Source organism: Podarcis erhardii, assembly GCF_964252035.2.
Source record: "Podarcis erhardii genome assembly, chromosome: 16".
NCBI classification, from domain to species: Eukaryota; Metazoa; Chordata; class Lepidosauria; order Squamata; family Lacertidae; genus Podarcis; species Podarcis erhardii.
Genome location: NC_138514.1, coordinates 20,947,740 through 20,973,612, shown reverse-complemented (window position 1 = coordinate 20,973,612; position 25,873 = coordinate 20,947,740). Strand labels below are relative to the sequence as shown.

The window sequence follows — 25,873 nt, the reverse complement described above, 5'->3', positions numbered from 1 at the left end:
CACGGGTTAGGGGGCACAAATTACTTGCCTTGCCCCAGGTGCTGACAACCCACGCTACGCCACTGCAAGAAAGAGAGCTTTACAACCTTAAGTGACTCACTTAAGAGGCCAGGTTGCAGCGTCTGAGACTTTTTAGTATAGAGAAAATTTGGGCAAGAGGTGACATGACAGAAGTTCATAAAATTATGCACGGCATGAAGGAAGCGGATAGTGAAAAGGTTTTTTCTTCCTGGAACTCGGGAGACATCCCATGAAGCTGAATGCTGGAAGATTCAGGGCACATAAAATGAAATGCTTCTTGACGCAACACATAGTTAAACTGTGGAATTCCCTCCCACAGGAGGCAGGGATGGCCATGAAAGTGGATGGCTTTAAAAGGCCGGGCAAATTGTGTAGAAGACAAGAACTATTGTGTTTTCCACTTCATAAGACACACTTTTTTTTCTTCCTAAAAAGTAAGGGGAAATGTCTGTGCATCTTATGGAGCAAATGCATGGTTCCTGGAGCCGAATTGCCCAGGGGCAAAAAGCAGATCGTGCTCTTATTTTTTGAAAGAGGGAAGTGGGTGTGGAAACAAAGCTGCTGATTGTTTGCTGATTGGGGAGAGAGATAAGGGATGCTAGAGATAAAGGAGGCTGCCTGGGAGGGGGGATGTAAAGACAGCAAACTTGCCAAGGGGGGAAACAGGAAGACTAAAGTAATAAGGAGAGAAATTAGAAGAAAAGGAGGAGCAAAAAACTGTTCCAGCTAAGGAAAAGATGCGAAGGCAAACTAGGGCAGGGAGTGTTGAAAGGAAACAGCTGATCGGTGGGATCAGAAGAGAGATAAAGGATGCTAGCAAGGCTGCCTGGGAGGGGGGAGGTAAAAGCCCATGGATCCTTAGGATTTGTGCGTTGGGTCACCCCAAATTCACCATCAGATCTCATAGCATGTCCATGGCTACAGCCTGCACCAAAAAAATCACGAACCCACTGTTGCGTGGGGCCGCAATGGTGCAAAAAGGTGGTTACAAAGCACGGATCCACATGGATCCTCAGGATTTTTGCATTGGGTCACCCCAAATTCACCATCAGATCATGTCTGTGGCCACAGCATGAACCACAAAAATCATACATCCACTGTTCCATTCAGAATATTTTTTTTTCTTGTTTTCCTCCTCTAAAAACTAGGTGTGTCTTATGGAGCAAAAAATGCGGTAATGAGTGCTGGAAATGCAAAGAAAAGGAAGGTATCTTTTACCACATGTGGTGGACTTGCAAAGAGGTAAAGGCTTTCTGGGAAACGATATATAAGGAGTTAAAGAAAATGTTTTAAAATACTTTTGTTAAAAACCCAGAAGCCTTTTTAGTGGGTATAGTGGGTGAAGAGATACCAAGGGAAGATACAAGACTGTTTATGTATGCAACTACTGCGGCAATAATTATCTTGGCCCAAAAATGGAAACAACAAGAAGTACCAGCAAAAGAAGTGTGGCAGATGAAGATGATGGACTTTGCAGAACTGGTGAAGCTGACAGGAAAAATCTGAAACCAGCAAGATCAAGTATTCCAAAAGGACTGCAGTTAATTTATATGGTATCTGAAAGACTATTGTAAGGAATTAACATCACTAGCAGGGTTTTCTGCAATGAGAAATTTTCTACCTTTCTATATTTAAAGTTTTGAGCTATTTTGTAATGAGTGTAATTAGAGTTGGAAAATGTACCACTAGTCATGATGGCTAGGCTCTTTCTCCATAGTCAGAAGCAGGAATATTTCTGCATGGCAGTTGCTGGAAACCACAGGAGGGGAGAGTGCTATTGAGCTCTGGCCTTGCTTGCCGTTTTTCCACTGGCATCTATTGGACCACTGTGAGAAGAGGATGCTGGACTAGGTGGTCCATTGGCCTGATCCAGCTAGGGCTCTCCTTATATTCTGACAAATGTCAGTTCCTTTGGCCTGAAAAGCAAGATAAGCGTCATGCCCCATAGTTGCCTCTGACTGGACTTAACCGTCCAGGGGTCCTTTACCTTTACCTTACCTTTGTTCATAATTCTGGCAGGATAACCAAAGGGCCTGCCATCCTAAGGACTGTACACTTCCTACGTAGCAGGGATTACAGTAGTACTTCGGGTTACAGACGCTTCAGGTTACAGACACTTCAGGTTACAGACTCCACTTACCCAGAAATAGTACCTCCGGTTAAGAACTTTGCTTCAGGATGAGAACAGAAATCGTGCTCTGATGGCGCGGCAGCAGCCGGAGGCCCCATTAGCTAAAGTGGTGCTTCAGGTTAAGAACAGTTTTAGGTTAAGCACGGACCTCCGGAACGAATTAAGTTCTTAACCCGAGGTACCACTGTACTTTGTTTAAATAGAAGAAATCAACAGCATTGCCAACAAGGGAGGATTGGGGTCAAAAATTCAGGGCCCCAAATGCTGCAGAGTTGGTTTACCATACTTTGAGGTGAACTAGGAAACATCTCAAAAAGGCAGGGATGGGATGTACTATTAAGTTCAGAGTCTAAGATTACTCAGTAGCAACACAGGAAATCAAGTAGCAGCAGCTTTTCTGATAAGATACGGTTTCAGACTGGAGCTAAGGGTTTGCATATCTGAATGTTTTCCTTGTGCATATGCCCGAATCCACACACACTCGCATAAAATACTCTGTACATGGAGAAATCTAGCAGATAACGTTGAGGGTTTCTATGCTAGCTTTCTGTGTGCATGAAGCTTTATTTCTGGAGGGCTACATCCCAGCCCCTCACTTGCAATTTCCTGACTTATCCAAGAAAAGCTTATCAGTCAATTCTGTTGAGTCACCCAGGTGTGTATGTCCCTCAGAGCTCTGCCTTAATAAACCTGTTTAGCAGGACTGCGTTGACGGTGTAGATAAAGAGGGTGCTGCTGAGCCTGTGCAGAGTGCACTCCTGCAACCACCGGAATGAAAAGTCGCCCTCTCCAGTCGGGCCCATGTTCCCCAAGCAGGTGAAAAATGCACCGCTGCAACTGATCCCAGGGGAGAGTCGCCTGCTCCAACCCAACTTCTGAACCATGCTGGCAACCATCTGCCAAAGGGCAGGCAGCTGCCCAGCCACTCGCAGCATCATACAGAGTGTACTACAGCGCCCGCCCAAAGGGAGAGTGACCTGCTCAGTCCAGCATGTTGGCAGACAACTGCCCAGGTGCACGGAGTCTTTGAGCATGTGCAGTGGCGTAGCGTGGGTTGTCAGCACCCGGGGCAAGGCAAGTAATTTGCGCCCCCTAACCCATGGATTTGCGCCCCCAACCCGTGGATTTGCGCCCCCTAACCCGTGGATTTGCCCTAACCCCAGATGTTGCGCCCGGTGCGGCCGGCCCCCCCTGCACCCCCCACGCTACGCCACTGAGCATGTGCAAAGTGCACTCCGGCAGCTACCCCCAAGGAAGAGTGACCTGCTCAGTCCAGCATGTTGGCAGACAACTGCCCAGGTGCACGGAGCCTTTGAGCATGTGCAAAGTGCACTCCGGCAGCTACCCCCAAGGAAGAGTGACCTGCCAAGTCCAGCTCCACTTCTGAGCGTGCAGGCGGCCAGCTGCCAACGGGCAAGCCGGCTGCCCAGGATCGCTCAGCCTCTGAGCATGTGCAGAGCTCCAGCATCGCCTTCTGTCCACCCCGCCCCTTTGCCTTTTGCACGGCATGGCACCTCGCCAGGCTAAGGCGCTCGCGAGGGGGAACAGGTGGGAGAGCGGGAGCCTTAGAATGCAGAGAGCGAAGCATGATCGACGGGGGAACGCCCGCCCAATCAGGAACGATAGACTGGTCCCGCCTCCCGCGGCGCGACACCGGCCAATCGCCTGGAGGGACCGGGCCGACGCTCCCGCCCTTCGCTCTCGGCGCTTCGGCGGCGGCCAACGACAACCGAGCGAAGGTGCCTCCCTCCCTCCAATGGGAGGCGCCCGTGTTAGTAACGGCGCCGCCAATGGTAGCGCCAGTCGGAGTCCCTGGTAACGGAGCCGGGGCTGCGCCGGGCCGCCTCCAAAGCATGTGGAGCTGCGGGGGGCGCCGGCGGCGGCGTCTCTTCGCGGGCGCCTTCCTGCTGGTGTTGGCCATCGTCGTGCTAAGCAGGTGAGAGGAGCCGCTGAGGAGAAAGGGGCGGGGCCTGGACGCGATATGCTAATCTGGCCCCGCCTCCTGCCGGCCGAGCCCCGCCCTTCCCTAGGAGGGCTCCGCCCATGCCCATGTATGGGCAAAAGACCCCCCCCCCATTCCATCCACCCTTTGGAGCGCCCATAGACCCTTCATCCCTCTTCCTCCCAGCCCCATTCTAGTGGGAGGGGGTTAAATCCAGGCTTCTCCTCTTTTACTCCTAGGGTGACCCCCACCCACCTTCAATGGAACATGTTTTCACCATGGTCCTCTGCCCCCCTTCCCCCACCTGTCCAAATTATGTACAGCATAAGGTTGCTTTAGGTATTAAGAGTGAACCTACCTCGCAAGGTTGGTCATAGAATTGGACAAGTTGGACTGGAACCAGGGGTCATCTAGTCCAGCCCCCTGCACAACTAGATCATTCATGAGAGATGGCCATCCAACCTCTGCTACGAACCTTTCAATGAAGGGGAGGCTGCCACCTCCAAAGGGAGTCAGTTCCACCGTCAAACAACTCTTCCCATCAGAAAGTTCTTCTTGACATTTAGTGGGAATCTCCTTTCTTGTAACTTGAAGTTCAGGTCCTACCCTCCAGAACAGGAGAAAACAAGCTAGCTCCATCTTCCATGTGACAGCCCTTTAGGTATTTGAAGATGGCTATCGTGAAGCTTTTCCTGTTCACATGCTCTGTCTCTGCAAATCAAACTGCTCTAATGATCTTAGAGATAGGAAAAAAAAAAAGGCACCCCAAGTTGCAGGACTTATTTTGCAGAACTTCTCTAAGGAGATCTGCGAGTCTAGTTCCCCTCAGAATTGTACACAACCATATTAATTGACAGATACGTTTGTCAACTGACTAGAAATGACCAGCTGGTTGGTTCAGAAATCAGCAATTCTCTCCAGTGGCCCCTATTCAGCAGAGCCTGAATAGTCAGTAGAGTGGTAGACTCTAAATCTCAGGGTTGTGGGTTTGAGCGTCAGGTTGGGCAAAGATATTACATTAGCCCATGCCAGCAAGGTCAGTGGTGAAGAACGATGGGAGTTGATTTTACGGGTGACTTATTAAAAACATGGTGTACTAAACTGCATTTTTAAAAATGTCTGAGAAGGTCCATTTGCAATTTCTCAAGCTTGCTGCCTGTACCCTGGTCTCTAACCATTAAATCTTTGAACTGGGGCATGTATAGTCACTCCAGGGCACATACATAGACAGGAAGGTGCTCTCCAGTGTACTTTAGTTCTTTTTGAGAATCATAGGAGAGAGAACTGAAAGTTTTCTAGTATATCTTTAACCAAAATGAGAAACTTCCTCCATCCTCTTAAGTCAGTGTCAGATGGACAATTCCAAGGAAAACAAGTTCAGAGAGGAAGAAGGAACTTCTGCAATATGCAGAAGGGTGGGTGAGTGTTAACAACGATATGAGTGTGTCCCTGTTCTCATCTGAAATATTGGAACATTTGTAAGCAGCCTGGCTTGATTGATTGTGCTTTTCTAGGCAGTTTGCCTCTGCAGCCCTCCATCAAAGATTCACATTACCTCTCTCCTTAGCTCAAGACCAAGGCATTTAAAGCACACCCCAACCCCCAAGCAATCCTGGGAACTGTAGTTTCTTAAGGGTGCTGGCAAGTTGTAGCACTGTGAAGGGTAAGCTGCATTTCCCAGGATTTTTGGGGTGGGTGGGGGATGTGCTTTAAATGTATGCCATGTATACAGCTCAAGAGTTTACAGGACACAAATTCAGTCTTAAGAACTCTGAGAAGTTGTAAATCATTATAACAGGAAGATAGTGAGCCATGTTTACACATGACACATGTACAGCACTGAACATATGAGAGAGTCTGGGATTGTGCCCACTGGCCAAGCAAGAAAGGGCCTTATGCATGCACAGCTCTTCCTTGTGTTCAGTGAGGAAACAACCTGATTGCCCAAAGGCTCTTGGCATGCATGTAGGAAGAGCCTTTTGTCTCTAATGTTATTTGGGTGACTCTGGCCATTGGGTGCAATCCAGCTCCTCACTTAGATTACTACCAGTGCAATTTTTGATAATAATAAAAAAATAGTTTTCCAGTAACCTCCCACTTCTGCAAGGTGCAAGACTCCTTAAAGGTAAAGGAAAAGGTAAAGGTACCCCTGCCCGTACGGGCCAGTCTTGCCAGACTCTAGGGTTGTGCGCTCATCTCACTCTATAGGCCGGGAGCCATCGCTGTCCGCAGACACTTCTGGGTCACGTGGCCAGTGTGACAAGCTGCATCTGGTGAGCCAGCGCAGCACACGGAATGCCGTTTACCTTCCCGCTGGTAAGCGGTCCCTATTTATCTACTTGCACCCGGGGGTGCTTTCGAACTGCTAGGTTGGCAGGCGCTGGGACCGAACGACGGGAGCGCACCCCGCCGTGGGGATTTGAACCGCCGACCATGCGATCGGCAAGTCCTAGGCGCTGAGGTTTTACCCACAGCGCCAGACTCCTTATGCAGCCTTAAAAGGAAACCCACAAAAGTTACTAGCTTTAAAAAAATAAATTAAAATGTTCACTAGCCTAAGAAGAGACTAATAGCCTGCATTTCCATAGAAAAGGGGAAGCACACTCCTGCCTTCTGAGGCTAGCATGGAAATGTAGACTAGTGGCTTCTTAGCAGGCTAGTAAAACACTGGCTTCTAAGCAGGCTGGATGGAACGACCAACTCGCTCACTGGCCTTCAGAGAACTCCTTGTCACCTATGGCTTCCAGGTTCATTGTTAGATAAAAGGCTGCCTTTCATTGTTACGAGACACTTGTTTCCATACAGCAACGCGGAGTTGCCACAATGCAGCCCAGAGATCCTGTTGCTTTTAAACATTAAAGGCGGTGCTCAACTAATTAGCTGTGCATTTGCAAGAATCACCACTAGTTCAATTAGACCAACTCTGTCTCTCCCTCCCGTCCTAGCATTACCCCTGCATGTCCCCTCCACCCAGATCTGCTATCCAGGGCTGGGGAAAACTCATAATAGATTCAGGACTAGGAAAGAGGGAGGGAGAATATTCTGTTGTGCACTGAGAAATCCTAGCATTGATGAAACCAGCAACTTAGTGCTACTTTGGCTACAACCCCCTGGACATAAGAAGATTCTTGCTGGATCAGGTCAGTGGCTGATATTGTCCGGCATCCTTTTCTAACAGTGACCAGCCAGATGCCTGTGGGAAACCTGATTAACAACAGCATTCTTCCCACTGGTGATTCCCAGCAATGTATTCAGAAGCGTACTGTCTTCGATAGTGGAGGTAGAACATAGCTTTTGTGGGGCTAGTAGACATTGATAGCCGTATACTCCATGAATTTATCCAATCCTTTTTGGTTTCTAATCTCCTCTTTTGACTATATTCCTCACATTGATCCTGCACTGGCCTTTTAGCCCACTCTCCTCTCCTGTCTGGTGTGACAAGTAGGACTTCAGTTCTATCAACAGTAGGCAGGGAAGGAAGGGGAGCGAAGGGACTGGTGAAAGGTTTGGCATCTCAGCAGCTTTATATCCTTCCGGTGCATCAGCATGTTTAAAGAGACAAGCAATATTTCTCAAGTGGTTGTCTGGCAGCCGGTGAGAGGAAATGTACTGGTTTATTGTACCTGAATGCATTTTTCTTTTTAGGTCATGAATAACTGCATTTTGCGGTTTACATGATCACTTACTGTGTCACTATAAAACTTGCAGCACAAACCTAAACATGTTTACTTGGCGCAGTGGTGGGGAACCTGTGGCTGTGCAGATGCTGTTGGACTCGATGACTCGCATCCTTCGCCTTGTTGACTGAGGCTAAGGGAAATTGGGGACCAACAACATCCAGACGACCACAGGTACCCCATGTGTGAGGTTCGAGAAGTGGAGCTTCAAGTGTGTCTAGGATTGCAGCCTTGACCAGCTTTAACCCAAGCCAAACCTAGAAAAATCCCACATAAACAAGACATATACAATTCAGGCTGATCTTCTAGAAACTGCCAACCAGGTAATTCAAGCAGTCAGTTTCTCCTGGTGTGTGTCTCAGATTAAATACACTTCAGATGTTAGTGCACTGCTGAATGCTTGAAGCAGGCTTTTGAGCTGTAAGGCCAACTCGAAGGCAAGTTTCTGCTCTGTAACCAACCCTTAACATTTGTTTTTATCTTCTCTTCAATTTTATTTCTTAACTCCTTTTAGTGCTTCGTTTTGTTGTTTTAATTTATTGTTTTATCTCATTGTTTTATGGTTCTAACTCCCCTAAGCTGTGAGGCTGCATGAAGCTGGGCTGGGCTGAGCGCTTCGCTAGGCAGTGCCAAACGCAAGGTCAAGTCAAAGTTTACAAGATACTAGTTATAAATTAAGGAAGAGAAACATCTTGATTATCAGACCTGTTGACGAGCTGCTGTTCCATTTTGATGATCACAGTGGGGAATAGGAGAGGATTTCCCCCTCCCTCTCTTTCACATTATGCTTATAGAGTGTGACTCTAACTAAGCAACATTATTAGGTTATGGTGGTAGGTATTCTGCCTTAAATTAACCTGGAGGGTGTGATTGTGTATGTGGCTCCAAAGAGACAGCCCCCCCTTACCATTGTGGTTGTGGAAGAAAAGACTGCTGATTGAGGGGTGTCTTTGCTTACTTATGATCTGATAGTTTATGCTCCTTTGTTGTTTTATGTGGGTTTATAATCATCTGTTCCCTAGCTGCACAATGTTCAGTGCTAGCAGTGAACCGATATGGTTGAGATTTTATAACTTTTCAGGTAGCAGAGGTGATAGAAAGAAATCTGTGTACTAAAGACTGCCGCTTGCTCTTCATTTTGAAACATTGGCATACTGGGGCCCTGTGTCATCCTGCTATTTCTGGTATCCTTTCAGTAGTGCCCCCCCCCCCGCCGTCCTTTTCACCTGCTCTTGCTTGACAGACACACACAATCTTTTTTGTATGACTTGGCATCTGGTTTTACAAAATATCAAGACTAAAGTGTAATTCAGCCCTCGGATAAAGCTATGGGCAGTTGTAGAATGCTTGTAAGCTTTCTGTTTCCTTTGGGATACTGTTTACAGGACAAGCAAGCTATGGTTTCTACTGAAGACACATTTGGATGGATTGGCATGCGACACAACCCTTTGGGTTTCCCAGAATATACCCCATTTCCCTCCCTTGTTTTATACATGTTCTGCCAGGTGAACAATTCTATGTGATTTATAAAACTTTCATTTTAAAATATGTAACAGCCTTGTAAATGGGATCACAAATTATCTTGCTAAAAGACTGGTAGCTTGTGTTGGCCACCAGCATAGCAAGGCAGCATCTTAGCAGGCTCGTAAACAATGAGTCTTCTACCAAAAGGATGGATAGAGGAGGGATGGAATGACCTGTCCCTCCTGCACCAGCCCACTCAGTCACCTATGTGAAATTTCTGGTCACCTGCAGGTGAGCTGCTAAATAGGAGGCTGGTCCACTACAAAGTAGAGGCTAGTATTGTTCTTTGGAGCTCTAAGGTCTGGCAGATTTGGTGCTGTTCAGAGCCCACATGTTTTAATTACTCCCCCAGCCACCACTAAAAGCCTAGCAAGAGCAGTAGTAATGTACGGTAATGTCGTTAATTTGTTATCGCTTTGTGAGGTACAAACAAAGCACTATCTTCTCCAGCAAGGTGTAGACAATATCTGTCATTGACCCTGCACAGTGCAAACAAAGCAGCAAAGCAAGCATGAAGGAATCTAGGAAACAGGGCATGCACACAAAGAAACAAAGAGCAATTCTAAAACAAACAATGCTGTGATTTTATGAAGTAGCAGATAGCCTTTCTAAACCTGCCATCTGCTACTAGAAAAGGGCAGAATTGAGCCTGAGGCAAAATAGGCTGATGTCGATTTAGTTCCATCAATGTAGATGGGGGTTTGCAAAGTGATAAAAGCAGAAAAAGTTGGGTTCCTGCCCATTACTCCAGCCTTCTGGGCTGCACAGAGTTGCCCTACCTTCATTTCTGGGTGAAAGCATTAAACTGCATTCATCCTTCCAGTTCTCCCCACCCCCTTTTATTAAAATAATTTGCTAGCTGTCTCTTTTTTAAGACCTGGAGATTCATGGGACCTGGTTGCTGGCTAGAGAAGTTTATTGCTCATAAGTAGAATGGGAACATAGAGAGGCTGCTAGCAATGCAATCTAGCATATGGCACAGTCTGACCTACTGCAGTTCTCCCAAGAACTTAACACCAATAGGACCTGTGCAAGATGCCATTGTGTGAGTAGTTGCTTGAGATCATTGGTGGGGATGCACATTTGAACTTTTGTAAGAGTCCCATTCAGAGCCATATAGTTCATATCCCAGGGTGGGGAACTTGTGGCTCTTCAGATGTCCCTGGACTCCTAACTCCCATCAGCCTCTTCAGCCAGAATGATTGCTAGTCAAGGATGATGGGAGTTGTAGTCCAGCAACATCCGGAGGGCCACAAGTTCCTCACCAATGCTGCCAAGTTCCTTATCAATGCTGCAGCCTCATTCAGGTACATATATCGAGGTGCATACCTGATTTGTGCCTACTGCTCCTGATTCAGCAAGGGATCTGTGAGCATAAATCCTTACGCAGATTTCCTTAGGGAGATTGGTTGGTGTGCGTGTGTACAAATATCAGCACATATTTCTTCCTGCAGGAGCCAGTTCTGTCCTGCTTCATAATTCTTACTCTTCCAGAGTCATCTTCCAACCAGCTCAGACTCTTTCTTGTCTGCCTGTCGTCATCTCTTGCTTGTAGATTCATTCTCCTCCAAAGAACGCTGTCACAGCTATTCTTATCTGTGACCTGTTAAAGTTGAGTAATAAACATAGCCCTAAGGTCAGTGGGGAGATGGGTTTTTAATAAGGCCTTTAAATGTAATGTATATTCTGGTCAAGGTTTACAGGAGTTTAAGTAAGAATTACGGTAATCTGTGATGTTATGTCCCGGGGGGGGGGGAGGTAGGATCCACTGCCGAGTATTAGGGCCCATCCATATCTTAGCTCAATGTGGCTTGTGAACCCCTCAAGTCCCCTTCAATTCATCCTCACCTATGTGACATTCTGCTCCTACTGTTGCCACACACTTTCTCTTCTCCCTATCCTTTGAAAATCCGAAAATCCGATTGCATCCCACGTTACTCACTCTCAGGCCAACCCACCCCACAGGGCTGTTGTGAGGATAGAATGGGGAGGAGGAGAACTATGTATGCCGTCTTGAGCTCTGTAGAGGAAAAGGAGGGATATAAACGCAATAGCATTAAAAAATAATAATAACCCATAAATACAGATTAAAGATGGAATGGGAGAGACGACAAGAGACTGGTTTGGGGATGTTCATGTGTCCCTGTGGGTGTTTTACCGAGTAAGAGCTGAGATCTCATAGCACAGAAACAGAGAGAAAGCCAGAATTTTGCTGAGGCAGTCACTGCCAGGGGAAATTTTTCCTAAGCAGACTTCAAGTGGGGTGGCTATGGCAGTGGGGGGTGGGAGTGGGGGGGGTAGGCATTACTGGAGAGTGATGCCATATCTAGCGGGATATGATTTAAAGGCTTTAAAAGAAGCGCTACACATAATACAACCACTCCTTGTCGATCATAAAAAGTAATGTGCAAGGAAAGATGGATCGCCAGAGCTATAAATCAGTTCCTGTGTCAGGCTAATAGTAGCTCATGTCAGCCTTGGTGCTGCTAGTGTGGTGGGTGGGGGATTGTTTTGCTTTTAGATATATATCCATCAAAGCGCTGATGGATGACAAGCCTGTCCCCATAACTCATTCTGTGTCCTGGATCCCACCTGACTTTGAAGCCGGTCTTTGCAGGTGTATCTTTTTAGCTCTCCTGAGGGTGTTTAATCTCTGCGGGGATTTTTGGGTATCTGTTCTTATGGGGCTTGGAATACAGTATTTGGGAAACTTGTGGATCCTGAAAGGTGGGAAAACCATATGCCACCCCCCTTCCAAACACCTGCTATATATATAGAGAGAGAGAGAGAGAGAGATAAAGTAATGGTTTGATGTGCTTTAATTGTGCTGAGATTCTGTGCTTCGTGTTTATTTTTGCTCTGTGTCTCCTGGAAGGTGAGCAGAAGCCTTTATAAAACCCACAGTTCTGCTAAATGCTCCCTCGTGTAAGTAGAAAGCATAAGTCAGTCACTTTGGAGGTTACAGAGAGTTTCTTGTCCAAAGTAACAATTGACTAAGCCTATTATTTAAGCTGTGTGGTTCTTCCCTTTGCATTGTACAAAGTGGGAGTGGCCTGCTGAGGGTAGGTCCTCAAACTTTTGGAAACAGACTTGCCCTGCCTGACCTTTTTTAAACAAGTGTTCAAAACACTTGTTTGAACAGTGGGCAGTTTGTTCTGACTCAGCTAGGACCACTTGATGGATCTCGGATCCAGTCTGCAAGCTGCTATTTGACCATCCCAGCTTAAAATCTGCTGTATATTTTGGAAAGTTGCTTGCATGTTCACTATGCATCCGTATACCTCGTAAAGATACTATAACCAACTTTTCCATGATGGTTCTTGGGACTGAGGAGCAGGTTTGCATCTGTGTTTGGATACAACTGGGGGCCATTTTGAATCAAGATGGTGGGTTCAGCCTTTCCAAACTGCACTGATTTTTACCCCGGATGTCAAAACCTCACTGATTCTTTTTGTTTGTTTCTTAGAATTCCCACACAATATCAGGTAGGAGGTTGCTAATAGTAGCACAAGAACAAAACACCGCCACCAAACCAGGTTGCTGCCTTTACGGGACTTCAAATCTAAAAGTTTTCAACAGACAATAGAAAGAGAGTAAAATAGGATAGGAAAGGGTAACTATTACATGTATTTCAGCTGGGGGCAGATCTAAATCAGGCAATATATTGTGCAAAACAGAAGGGGATAAGGAAATATATAACAAAAAACAAATTAGACTGGTGGTGTTGCATACTTTGTGGCTACATGATCAGCTTATTTTTTGTACATCTGACTTAAATGATTTTTCCTCACGCCCTGCTTGCATAGCAATCACGTCTTGTCCAATGAAACATTATGGAGAATGGGACTTCAGTGCCATTTATTTCCGTACATCTCCTCTAAACATGACTAAGTTTGCATCCAGCCCATTGTTTCTCATGCTTTGGCAGAGGCCCCAGCCTGAACCCGAACTGGCAAACTTAATTTTTTATTTATTTGTTTATTTAATATAGTCCGTGGGCCGTTTTTCTGCATGTGCACCCTCTGGCATTTTTGGTAAAACAAATCGGTTAGGAATAGCAGCCACACAATCAATAAAACCAACACTGAAAGGCAGCAGCAGGGTGAGCGGTGAGGCAAGTGAATTAAAATGACAAAATGCCTGTGTACATAAAAGCATTTCGACAGCTTCTCTGCAAATGCATCAAGAAGGTGTCTGCTGGATGTCCCTGGAGAAGGAATCCTGGAGTTGTGGCACCACCGATGAAACAATCCCTTTAAAAAAGGAAAGCAGCAAAATCTGTAGCATTGGGAATGCTGGACTTTAAACTTATCACCGGGGAATGCTAGCTTGTCATTTCTTGCTGGAACTCCCAATTCAGACATGCCACATTTAATGCGAACTTCTTTTTCCAGGTATATCCCCTGCCTGCCTGTTGTTTCGGAGGCCTGTAGGGATGAGGAGGTTCAGAGGTACTATCTATACTATCTGTGTGGTCAGGATTTCCAAGTTTCAGATTTAGTTTCCTTGATGCTGTGTTGTAGTTCAGAACTCATATCCCTTCCTCACCAAATGCTTCTTTTTTACTCTTTGCTAGTCTCCTTTCGCTAGACTGTGCCAGCAAGAGAGAGGCTTCTTCCCCTTTACCCTGAATTGTGATGTCTCTCCCCAAATCCTGTGTGTTTAGCCTAGAAACGGTATTTATATATTGTCCAGGGTCTAGCACTGTATGGTGTAGCTTGTTCCTGTTGTGGGTGTTCAACTTGAGATCCTGAGATTTAGGAGGCCAGATACAACGCTACATATAGGTCTTCCTTTCCCTCTGTCTGGAAAGAGGATCCCAACCCATGCAGTCACCACTGTAAATACTTCCTCTATGGCTTCTCCTACAACTGGTGGGAAAGCATTTTTGGAATCTGTCCAGTTCAGTTTTCATTTGCCCTTTATAGTAGAGTTGGGGATGTTGTTGGACTCCAACTCTCATAATATCCGACTCTTGGCCATGCTTGCTGGGGCTGACCAGAGCTGGAGTTCAAAAACATCTGGAGGGCCACAGGTTCCCCATACCTGGCTTACAGTCAGCAAGCATGCTTGACGCTGCTTCCCACCGTCACTTGGGAGGTAACATTCAAGGAACTAAACTGCGAGTGGAGAGGAGTGGGAAACCCACACAGGCAGTCCAGTTATGTGTGGCCTCTGTGATTTCCATTGATCGCAATGGCGGTTGGGTGGTAGGAAGCCGCTGGTTCAAATCTCAGCTCCACCACAAACAAATTTCTTCACTGTGGGGATAATCTGAATGCCCTGCTTTGTTATAGGGCATTGTAAGGACTGCCAGTGAGAATCCACTGCGTACTGTACTTAAGGGAAGTGCTTGTATAAACACCTTGAGCTGCATTGGATGGCAATCTGGTGGGTTCTTTCAGAAGATATTTTCCAGAGAGCATCTGATGCTGTGGTATAAACGGGGAAGCCTGTATGGAGCCCTCAGGATCCCTGCTTATCTATACTATTAGTACAGCTAGACAGTTTTTTGTTTCAATATCCAAGTTCCTTATTAGCTGTCTAGTATTATCTCATTGTCTCATGAAGTGGGAGTGGGGAGAAGCAAACTGTTTGGTTGTGTGAGGAAAATGAACATGGCAGAACTCAAACTCCCACCACACCCTCTGTATTTTCATGGAGTCTGAAAACAATGTTCCCATTAACCTACTTGAAAAGGCCTGCCATTTTGAAAACTGCCTTCCTGTTCCATGGGCTGCAAGCTGCCTTTCTCAATGTTGCTGGAGCCTGGATAGATGGTACTCTTACAACTGCAAGCTGACTTATTATTATTATTATTATTATTATTATTATTATTATAGCTTGGGGATGATGGTCTTCTGACCTGGTGGGAGTTGCAGCCCAAAACAGCTGGGGGCACCATGTTTGGGAAATGCTGTCATAGCCAGTATCATAAAAAGTTGTTTTCTAGTAATGAGTGCAGAGCGAAAAATAAAACGAAAGGTTTCTTGCATCTATGAAATGGGAAGAAGGTGACAGGCAAGATGGGAGAAACTGGGCAACTTGCTTCGTGAACTGGGAAGCCAGTGGGCAGGGTGGCATGAATAAGATGTGGGCAGATAAGGCAAATAAGAAGGCAAAAAGGAAAGCAGGTGAACAGTGACCAAAGTGGTGAGAAAACATTATGGCCATGGTCAAACCATTCATTTAAAGCACTCATAAAAAGTCTGATATTCGCCCAATAATTCTGAGAACTATAGTTTGTTAAACATGCTGAAAGTTGTTAGGGGACCTCCTTATTCCCTTTGTAGAGCTACCAAGAGTCAATGTGGTTTAACAATCAGTCCCTCTTTCCAAGAAACTCTGGGAGTTGTAGCTCTAGGAAGGGTCTGGAGGGCCTTCTAACAACTCACATCACACTTAACAAACCACACCTCCCAGAATTCTTTGTGGGTAGCCATGATTGTTTAAAGTGGTATCACAGTGTTTGAAATACATGGTGTGAATGTGACCTGTGTGAGGAATTCTCATCCCAATTTAACTAGTCCTCAGCCAGGCCCCAGATCTCCTGCACCTGTTTTTATACTTTAATAAATCAACGACTGCAAAAATGTTGCTTTTATGGCTACTGGGTGTGCTGCAAAACACCATTCTGGTGAGATGCCAGCCACCCATCATCTTCATTTCCCAGAGGCATATTTACATATAAATTTGCATTTATGCCAGGTTGTATCATGGAGTGCCCTGAGTCCTTCAATGTATCTTGCAATGCCCATGTCCTCAGCAGTCCCCCTCCCCCGTTGCATAGAGCCCCTCTCTCCTATGTAGCAAGGACTCTGCACATCTTTGATCTGCTAAGTAATACTTCTAGAGCATCTCCTGCTCGAGGCAATGTAAGTGCACACAACTGCATTATGCCCTGTGATGCCGTGGCCATTAAATCTACCTGCACTTAAGAGTAATAAGCCACACTGCATAATTAGATCACCAGGTTACATAAGTAATACTGTCACCCCAAAGCTGAACATCGCTCACTAAGGGTTCAGAAAAACTTCTATTTTGGATTCTTGAAAAGATGGGGAGGGGTGTGTGTGTGTCTAGCCCTTGGTGGACCAGTGTTGTACCATGTTGGATGTTTCCTTAGCTATGGAACTCACTGGGTTACCTATGGCCAGACACTATCTTTCACTGTAATGTAGTTCACAGGATTGTGAGGATAAGGCAGGGTCAATTCTGTAACCTTTTGGAGGAACATAAGGGTAAGAATCTGTCTGACTGACTAACTGACTGACTGATGGGTCACAGATTGTTCAAACTTAGACTTGAGTTGTGTGTGTATACATCATCATCATCATCATCATCATCATCATCCTCCATACAACAGGGTTGGTGAACCCATAACACATGCTAGATGCAGCTATCCAAGGCACTTAAAACCTGCCCGATTCTAGCAAAATCTCCCTATGCAAAGGCTCCTCTTCTCCCTCTGCTCTTAGACCTCCTAGCAATAGTGTCTCCCTAGGGAGAAGAGGACCTTTGCAGAGTAGATGGGCTTTCCTCTCCATTGCAGCACTGAGATGGCAGGATCCTGCTTCTTCTGCTTCATTTTTGCTTTCATCGCAGTGCTGAGCTAGGAGAAGGGGGGAAACCCAGTACTGTGCTTGGGGGCAAATGCAGAAGAGAGTGTGGTTTCCCTTCCCATTTCTGGGCTAGGAGGTGAGAAACCTCTCCTACCAGCCCCATGTTGCCATCTGCTCATCTGCTGATTGGCTGTCTAAATGTGTGTGTGTGTGTGTGTGTGTGTGTGTGTGTGTGTGTGCTTGCCTGTCTGTATATATCTTGGCCACACACCCTGCTGGCATCCCATCCTTGGAGGGCTAACTAACTATGTGAACCTTGGACCAAAGGTTTAGCCCCACCTGCCATCCAGTATAATTATTTGTACATATAAAACCAGGATGTAAGGGGCAAGGGTTATTTCCTGATCTTCCTGAAGAGCTAGTTTTTAAACATGCAGTTCAAAGTAGCATGGCCCAGGCACAGCCTTGCCTTTTCAGCAAGAACTATACAGAAGAGTGCCTAAAAGACCCACACAACCCTTCTCTGTTATCTGACTTGGTAGTGTTCCCCAGCTCGCTTTGACAAGAAGTCAAACTAGCTGTCACTTTCCAGGAAGTCTCTATATCTTGACTTTGGCTGTGCTACCCCTGAACTTTTCCCCCCATTCTAGGTTTAACTGGAGTGGCCTGGTCCCCATGCGCTTGCGGGGCAGGATCCATGGCTTGCAGGCCAGGAGCTCTAAGTTCTTGCTGGAGGGCAAGGAGTTTCGCATCTTTGGAGGCTCAATGCACTATTTCCGCATCCCCCGTGAATACTGGAAAGACCGCTTGATTAAGATGAAGGCCTGCGGCTTGAACACCCTCACGACGTAAGTGCTGCCCTTACTGCAGGCTCAGTCCAGTTTGTAGCTGCTGACTTCATGGGGACATGATAGGAAGCTGCCTTAACACAGAGTCGGAGCATCTAGCTTTGTGGCATCTCTCTACACCAGAGATGAATTACCTCCCCCACTTTTGAGGGTCACATTCCCACTGGCATAAACTTTTGAAGGCCAAGTACCCAATGTGTATGAGGCCACATATCTTCCTGCTGCTCCCTTTCTCTCTTCTGCCACCCTTTACCCCTTTTTTCCTTTCCATGCCACCCACATGAAATTGTACCAATGTCTACACCGGCAGTGGCTCTCCAAGGCTTAAGACAAGCAGTTCTCCCAGGCCTGGGGCCTTTTTGCTTGCAAAACATGTGCTCTGCCACTGAGCTACAGCCCTTCCCTTAAATCTCTTCTCTAAATTGGGGACACTGAACTGTGGGGGCGTGTGTTGTCACACAAGCCAACCACCCTCACCAAAAGGCAGGCTTTGTGATAGAGCTGGGAAAGGAAAGGAAGGAAGATTCCAGTGCACAAAAAGAAGAGAAAGACAGAAGACCTCAAAGAGGGGATGCTTAAGCAATCCAATCTCTGTGAATTCCAAAACAAAACAGTTCATAGTTTTTTTACTGATCAGAGATGAGCTGTCCATTGGAGTTTGTACTTCTCCAAATGTTGTGATGCTGTTCTTGGAAGTTATACCAAAAGTATGTATTTAAACAGGTATTCTGAAAGAAATGTGCCTACAAATACGTACTAAATACATATTTTGAGAGGATTCAAAAAATATCAACAGATTAATGCAAAAATACTACAGTTATGGGTAAAAATCTGCAACACGGAGTAGAAATGGATAGATTCACCCATCATTCTTCAGTTATAAATATTATTTGCCTGTTAAGCCTTCCTTGGGAACAACTGATTTATAAACTTTGGGCTAATAAGTCATTCTGTGTGCACCTTTTGACGTCTCCCTTGTCTTGATTTCCATACTAAAAGTTGATGTCACCTGGTGTTAAGGACTTAACAGCTTCTTCGAGTGGGTTGCATGTATATTGCATACAAAATTCATAGGAGAGTAATGTTTATGTTTCTTACAACTTGATCACTGGTCTTCTTTTCCAAAAGAGCAAAACTGTTGGCAAACTTTTTACCACACTTTATTATTATTATTATTATTATTATTATTATTATTATTATTATTATTTTGCAAAGCCTCCAGCAGCTAGATAAAATTGCTTTGGGGGCACCAATTCACCTCACACACCATCAGTTGGCTATTGTTGCTCTAAAAGATTTATGGGATGTGAAGTGAGGATAGTCAGCTGATTTCCTTGCTTGACCCCTGAAACCAGCGTTGAAACGGGCACCTAATTCATTCTGTCTTTCAGGTATGTCCCATGGAATCTTCACGAGGAAGTAAGAGGGAAATTTGACTTCCGAGGAAACCTGGATCTGAGGTATCTACCCTGATCTGAAGTATGGATCTCACGGTCCATGGCTGAAACAAACCCACACATAAGTAAATTCTGCAACCTGAGAAATCAAATTTATTGTAAACAAATAATGTTATTCAGTTGGGACAATTTCTCTGTCCTGGCTGCAGAGTATTGGAGCAGGGTTTGTAGTTTACAAAACATTAGACATTGGGGGGGGGGCGTTTGTTGTTTGGGTTAGTAATGCTAGAAGAAGATCTGGGGCCGGGGGCGGGGAGAGAGACTGGGAGGGAGCTGTGCTCTATCCCTTTAGAAGTGGAAATTTTTCAAAGCTCAATTTGTGAAGACACGAATTAAGCTGAGAGGAAGGATCTTCAGGGAGCAGTATGAATAGTTTCCCTCCAGCTCTATGAGTTAAAGATGAGTTAATAAGGAGATTCCTGCCCTGCAATTCTGCAGGCTTATGCCCTGCATAGCAATCTTTTGTTTCTCCACTCCATTTGACAATAAAGCTTGTTCAGAGTCTGCCAACCCTATCCATAAGGGACTGAGTAAGAGGAAGAAAGATATGGTGAGTCAGCATTTGTTAATAACAGGTGCTGAATTGTCTCTGTGCCGGATAAAGCCTGCTTAAGGCTCTGTGTTCATTCATTCCCAGCTCAGACCAAAGCTGCATCTCCCTCAAATCTTTTTACATTTTTTAAAAGTAACTTAATTTTCTTTACAATCACAAATAATAAATTATAATTTAATCCTTTTTTAAAGCGCCTATTCATTCCATGTGTAATATCTAGCACTAGTCATAGAATATCCAGCAGTCGTAATAGAGTATTACTCTTAAGTAACATGAGCCCACCATTGTCACCGGATTGTGACTTGGTTGGATATCACTATGCATTTCCCAAATCATAATCTGTACAATTTGATATAGTTTTGCAACATTTCAGTTAAGCCTCTTACACCTTTTGAAGGGTGCAGTCTAACGTGTCAAAAATTAATAAAGGTTTCCAAGTTCTCTATAAATTTATTACGGCATTCTCATATGGCTTTGGTTTCCATTCAGCAGTTGCAGGAATCTTGGGCTGTTTCTTATGTTAGCCAGGCTAGGATGCTTACAAAGGATGTATTAAAATACCGCAGGATACAGCAGGAGGTATTCAGTGCCTTCCTTCTGTTAGTGCAAGTGCAGTGGTACCTTGGTTGTCAAATGGCTTGGCTTCTGAACAAATCTGCTCTCGAACAGTGCAAACCTGGAAGTAAGTTTGCGAACTTTTTTTGGAAGCTGAACGTCCAACGCAATTTCTGCGGCTTCCGACTGAGTGCAGGAAGCTCCTGCTGCCAATTGGAAGCCGCACCTTGGTTTTCAAACTGTTCCGGGAGTTGAACACCTCCCAGAACGGATTAAGTTTGACAACCGAGGTACCACTGTATCTACAGTTGTGCAATGGAACTTCCTTCTCCTGCTTCTTTTCCCTGCCCTCCCATATATTCTGTGCCCTCCCCAAATCTTCTACAAAGTGTTGGGGAAAAACCCAACAGATTTAGGGGGCATACTGGGGAAGGAAAAATCCTTGTAACAGAGAAACATATCTGGGGCTACTTTGGATAGAATCCCAAGAATAGAATGCTTCAGTCCTCATTATTTCCAGTTTCTGTCGGTCTGAAATTTTGATTGCATCCTTGGCAAGAGAAGGTCCACATGGCTGACGACTGATACTCCCAACTTTGAGTGACTGCTGTAGGCTGAACTGAGCCCATGGCGTACAGCTTGTATCATTGTTTTGCAATTGGCCCAAGTCACAGGTGATGTTCTAGGGGATGTGACCTTCCATCACATCAATGGCTCCAGACCTGGGATGTGGTTGTGGCAGTGTGGTAAAAAAATCTGGGGAGAAACAGAGATTTGAGCATGCAGTTAAAGTGTGGCAAAGCCATCAGATGGCTGTACTTGCACTATATTTCCCGTCTACTCTTTTGTTTCTTTTCCAAGCTAAAGTGTTTGGGAAAGGGGTCTTCTCTTGCATTTGAGCTCCCAAGGCATTTGGCTGGCCTTTTCTAGAGGCAGAATGCAAAACATATGGGCTCATCTGATGGTTGATGTCCGGCAAGGATAAACTGCTGCTGTTCATTTGCAGTTTAACTACATTTTAATGTGCTAAGCATCTAAGGGATTTTGTGGTAGTAGTGAAGCCTTGGGCTGTAATTGGCTGAGATGCTCCAATGTCACAGACAAACTGGCCAGTGGGAAGAGAGGCAAAGACAAGCATAAAGTTTTGAAATGTAGTGGGCTAGCAGCTATAATAGACTTTAGATGGGAGAAGAGGAAGTAGTCATTAGAAAGAAGGGGAAGAAGAAAAAGCAAAGGTGAGAGGGAATGGGAGAGAGAACATGTAGAGAAGGGAGTCGGTGTTGGAGAAACATTGAGTGACGTTCTCATATATTGATTTGAAGCAACCAGTTTTAAAAGCCAATGCTTTTATCACTACAGCCTGTGGGATCTTTCTAGATCATTGTTCTCCAGATCTGTATGGTTTGCTAATTGCTGTTCCTTACAACATCTCCTGCCAGCTTTGTGGTTCCCTCACTCTGCCTAACGCTGTTTCCTTCTCCAGGGCTTTCCTTAGGACAGCTGAAGAAGTTGGGCTGTGGGTGATTCTGCGTCCAGGACCTTATATTTGCTCTGAGTGGGACCTTGGTGGTCTGCCCAGGTAAGTCTAGATAGTTTTGGTTGTCTTTTGGAATGGCAGTCAACCCTGGCTCTGTGGCTCACAATTCCTACTGCCCACTAGGACTTCAGGGAACAGACTCTTAATTAGGAGAATGTAGAAAGGCTGGTGATTCTGAAATGGCTAGTTGTTGTCCAAAATACAGGGCAGCTGGTTGCTGAAGGCTGGCATAGATGCACGCTTCCCTCTTGTACTTCCCTTGTTGGCCCAGGGAAACCGGGTTTCTACCTCTTATTTTTGAACACCATTTCAATAGTAAGAATAATAAAAAAGATGGGTAGGAGCAATTTCATGTAGTTACTTCAAATATAGTTTGGTTTTGCATATTTGATCTGAAGAGATTTGCTTTAACTGAATCAGACAGCAGGAGAGACAGGGTACACAAATATTTTAAATAAATAAAAGATGCAGCAGCATGAAAATGGAAGTAAATGTCTCATGCCGGTTTACCACAAAGGGGGAGAGAAGGCGTGAGAGCAGAACAAGGGAAGATCCGCTACCCGAAAGGTTCTCTGTGGAGGCTAAACCTCTGGTGGGAAAGATGACTGGAGGAAATAAATAGGTGGGGATCAGCAGCTTATGTCAGCAGCTCCCTTGAGATCTGGTAACCAGGAGAGGATCCCAGCGGCTATGCTGCGCTCTTGAAACCTCCCATTTGCACTCCCGTTTGCATCAACAGGAGGTTCCCACGGGATGAGGTAGGAGATGAAGAAAGTCCACATGCAAAGCAAACCTAGAAAACAGCTCGAGGATGTTAGAGATTCGCTCCTGCACATGGGGAGGCTGAGAGAGGCGCTGAGAGAGGCACCTTGAGGATAAAGCAGGGCACAGGGTAAAGTCAGCCCAGGGTTCTTTGCTGAATTCCCTGACTTAGTACATAGCAATATTCCTACACACATGGTACTTTACATAGGAAACAGAAACGGAGTCAGAAGGACCTTCAAAGGTCATCTCGTCCAACCCTCTTTCAATGCAGGAAATCTGAACAGTGATGGGGATTTCATGCATCAGCAACAGGGTGAATGGACTAGCTGATTTTAAAATAAATACTATTATTACATTTAAATCACATCTTTCCTCCACAGAGTTCAAGTCACTGTGTACAGTTCTCCTCTCCCTCACCCTCGTAATAAAGCATGCAAGTTTTGCAGACTTATGCCAAAAACCCACAAAGTGTCATATGCGTGGCAATTATTGCTTTGCACCCTTTATTATTTTGCAGAGAAGAGAGGAGGAAAATGCTTAGTGTTCAGAGCAAGACATTTTTTCTTTCCTCTTTTTGATGCAAAGTGTGAACAAATGTGCCTTGTTTGCGCTGCCTCCTCTTATGGGTGCCTATACCCATTTTCTCTGGAACGCTATCAACTGCTTTTGTGCATAATGCTGGCGGGGGGAGGGGGGATTGCAAATTCTTTCCCTGTGAATAAGTGAAACCAGAAGACTCCACGAACAAATGTTCCTTTTATTCCTGGTGGTAACAGGAACACTCTGACATTAGACTCCTTCTTACTGACTCCACTCTGCATCAGCTCATCTACTGTCACATCCCCATTCCTGCCCCTGCCCAATCCCACTGCCTCGTCCTCTACTAATTCTTGTCTCCATGACTCTCATTGTGTTTCTAACAATACCTGTGACAACCGTTCCTTCTCCATTCCTCAGACCTACCTCCTCTACATTCTAAAAGGGTTCGTAAGGAGGATGGAACCTCCAAACTGCCTTTCATAAGGAAGCCTTTCCCCAACCCAGTGCCCTTTGGATGTTGTTGGACTACAACTCCCATCACCCTGACCCTTGGCCATGCAGGCTGGGGCTGATGGGAGTTGGAGTCTGACAACATCCAAAGGACACCAGGATAGGGCTGGGAATCCTTGCCATTCCCAGCCCCTCTCCCCTGAACTACCAACCCCAGGGCTCAGTGGGGAGAGAAGATAACTGTTAAACCTATTTAGATTCTGCAGTACAAAGATACCTTAAGTCACAGGAAGGCTAGCAGTTTTCAAATATTCTTAATTTCCCCCACTTGGACCAGCTGCACTGTTAGGGGAAAAGGCAGGATATCAATAAATATTAAATAGTAATAATTTAAACACATATCCATCCCTTTGTGCTCCACCTCACCTGCATCTGATCTTCCCCAGCATGCCACCTCCTGCTTCCAACATTCCACTTGTGCTCTCCATCCTTAACTTTAACAACCTGTCCCTCTTCTGCGCTCTAGCTTGTAGAGCAGAGGTGGGGAACCTTATGCCTGGGGACCGAATGTGGCCTAACCTGCTTTTGGGCTTCCCAAAGATACCTGAATGGCCTGGGGAGGAACAGATGTTCCTTTGGTCTGATCCAGCACGGCTCTTCTTACCTTCTCACAAGCTCTGGTCCTTTTCCCTCCATAGCTGGTTGCTCCAAGACCCCGAAATGCAACTGAGGACAACGTACAAAGGCTTCACAGAGGCTGTGGATGACTACTTTGATCGCCTGATGCGCGAGGTAGTCCATCTTCAGGTAAATCAGATCATGGGTTACGCTGCTGCTGCTAAGCCACTTGCGTTTTTAGACTAGGGTTACCAGGGTTGGTGCCAAGTCAGGGGTAGCCCTTGTGGGGTGGGCTGACCTGGAAACAGTGATTGGGGTCTGGGAAGCTGCCTCTGCCATTCTGGTTTTCTGGCCATGCTCGGGAACAGCCTTCCCTAACCTGGTCTTCTCCAGACCTTTTGGACTGGAACTCCCACCAGCCTCAACAAACACAGCCAGTGGTCAAGGATGATGGGAGTTGTAGTCCAACAGCCCCTGGCTGGCACCAGTTTGGTAAAGGCTGCTCTAGGGTTATGCTGCATCAGGCACTCTGGGGTATTGTGCAGAGATCATAAGGCAGCTGCTTCCCAGCTGCTTCCACCATAGTAAGCCATGGTAGCAAACAGCATAATCAAGGTTGTCGTAAAATTCTGCGTTCTGTGCTTGAAACGCCTTTGCAGTCAATGCAACTGTACTACCTATATGTATATTATTGTGCAATAACTTCTGAATGTGCAATGCCCTGTGATGCTTTTAATTTTCTTCATAACCTTCATATCTCACACTTGGAGAACCTTGGCTGGGGGAATATGATTTTTCCAAAGCTACTGTAGTGTTCATAGCTGAGCTGAAAGATTGTACAACTTTTGCTGTAACTGTCTTCATATACTGTTAATGTGAAGTAGGTAGTTAATTCATGGACATCTACAGGCAGAGCCCAGGCAATTTGCCCTGTGGCGACATGGTAGGGACAAGAGCATGGTTTCATTCCCAGATGTCCCTTTCACACAAGTAAGATGTGAAGGAGGCTGCGCAGAAGCTTCATTTGTGTAGGACTTTAATTTCTTCATTCTCACAACAAGCCTGGGAGGTAGCCAATCACTTTGTACTCCTCTGTGCATTAAACTCAGCAGCCCAGCAGGGGAGACTGTTAAGGGAGTCTCGTTCGTTTGCAGATAGGGAACCAAGGCAGAGATACAGTTGATCATTCCACAATCATCTATCATTCATGGCAGAGAGCCAGCTTACACATTCAGAAAAGGCATGTAGTGCAGCTCTTCTGTGACACACCACTTGAGCATGGCATGTTTGAATTTTTCCTGTGTCTAAAGTTCTTTGCATGTGGAAGGTAATACAAAGAGGATGCACTTCTCTGGGATGTGTGTGTGTACGCGCCTGTGTGTTCAAGGAGGGTTTTTGTGACTTAAGGAGTGTTCAGATATACATTTTCCTCCTCTAATCTGTAGTGGTGCGGAACCAGGGGGACTTTCCCAGACTAGCCCTGGAAGTCGTGGTTTGAAGTTCCAGTTCAGAGCCAATCTAGCCAATGGATCAAACCAATAAGCAAGGTCCTTAACAGTTATCTGCAAGTTCTCTTTCTCAATAAATCTTTATAGTTGAATTAGACCCACCAGAGACAGATGGATACCTTATGCCAGGCTTCCTCAATCTCAGCCCTCCAGATGTTTTTGGCTTACAACTCCCATGATCCCTA

General features: G+C 45.6%; 1 protein-coding gene across 1 annotated transcript in view; it reads left to right on the top strand.

The window, feature by feature from the left end:
* Nucleotides 1-3,723: 3,723 nt before the first annotated feature.
* LOC309331090 (beta-galactosidase-1-like protein 2) overlaps nucleotides 3,724-25,873 on the top strand; it is a 62,800-nt gene continuing 40,650 nt past the window's right edge. The window contains exons 1-6 of the mRNA XM_081843094.1: nucleotides 3,724-4,088; nucleotides 13,690-13,746; nucleotides 17,508-17,705; nucleotides 19,097-19,165; nucleotides 21,754-21,849; nucleotides 24,261-24,369. Coding sequence (XP_081699220.1) covers nucleotides 3,739-4,088; nucleotides 13,690-13,746; nucleotides 17,508-17,705; nucleotides 19,097-19,165; nucleotides 21,754-21,849; nucleotides 24,261-24,369 — 879 coding nt within the window. The 5' untranslated portion in view covers nucleotides 3,724-3,738. The remainder of the gene's footprint in view (nucleotides 4,089-13,689; nucleotides 13,747-17,507; nucleotides 17,706-19,096; nucleotides 19,166-21,753; nucleotides 21,850-24,260; nucleotides 24,370-25,873) is intronic.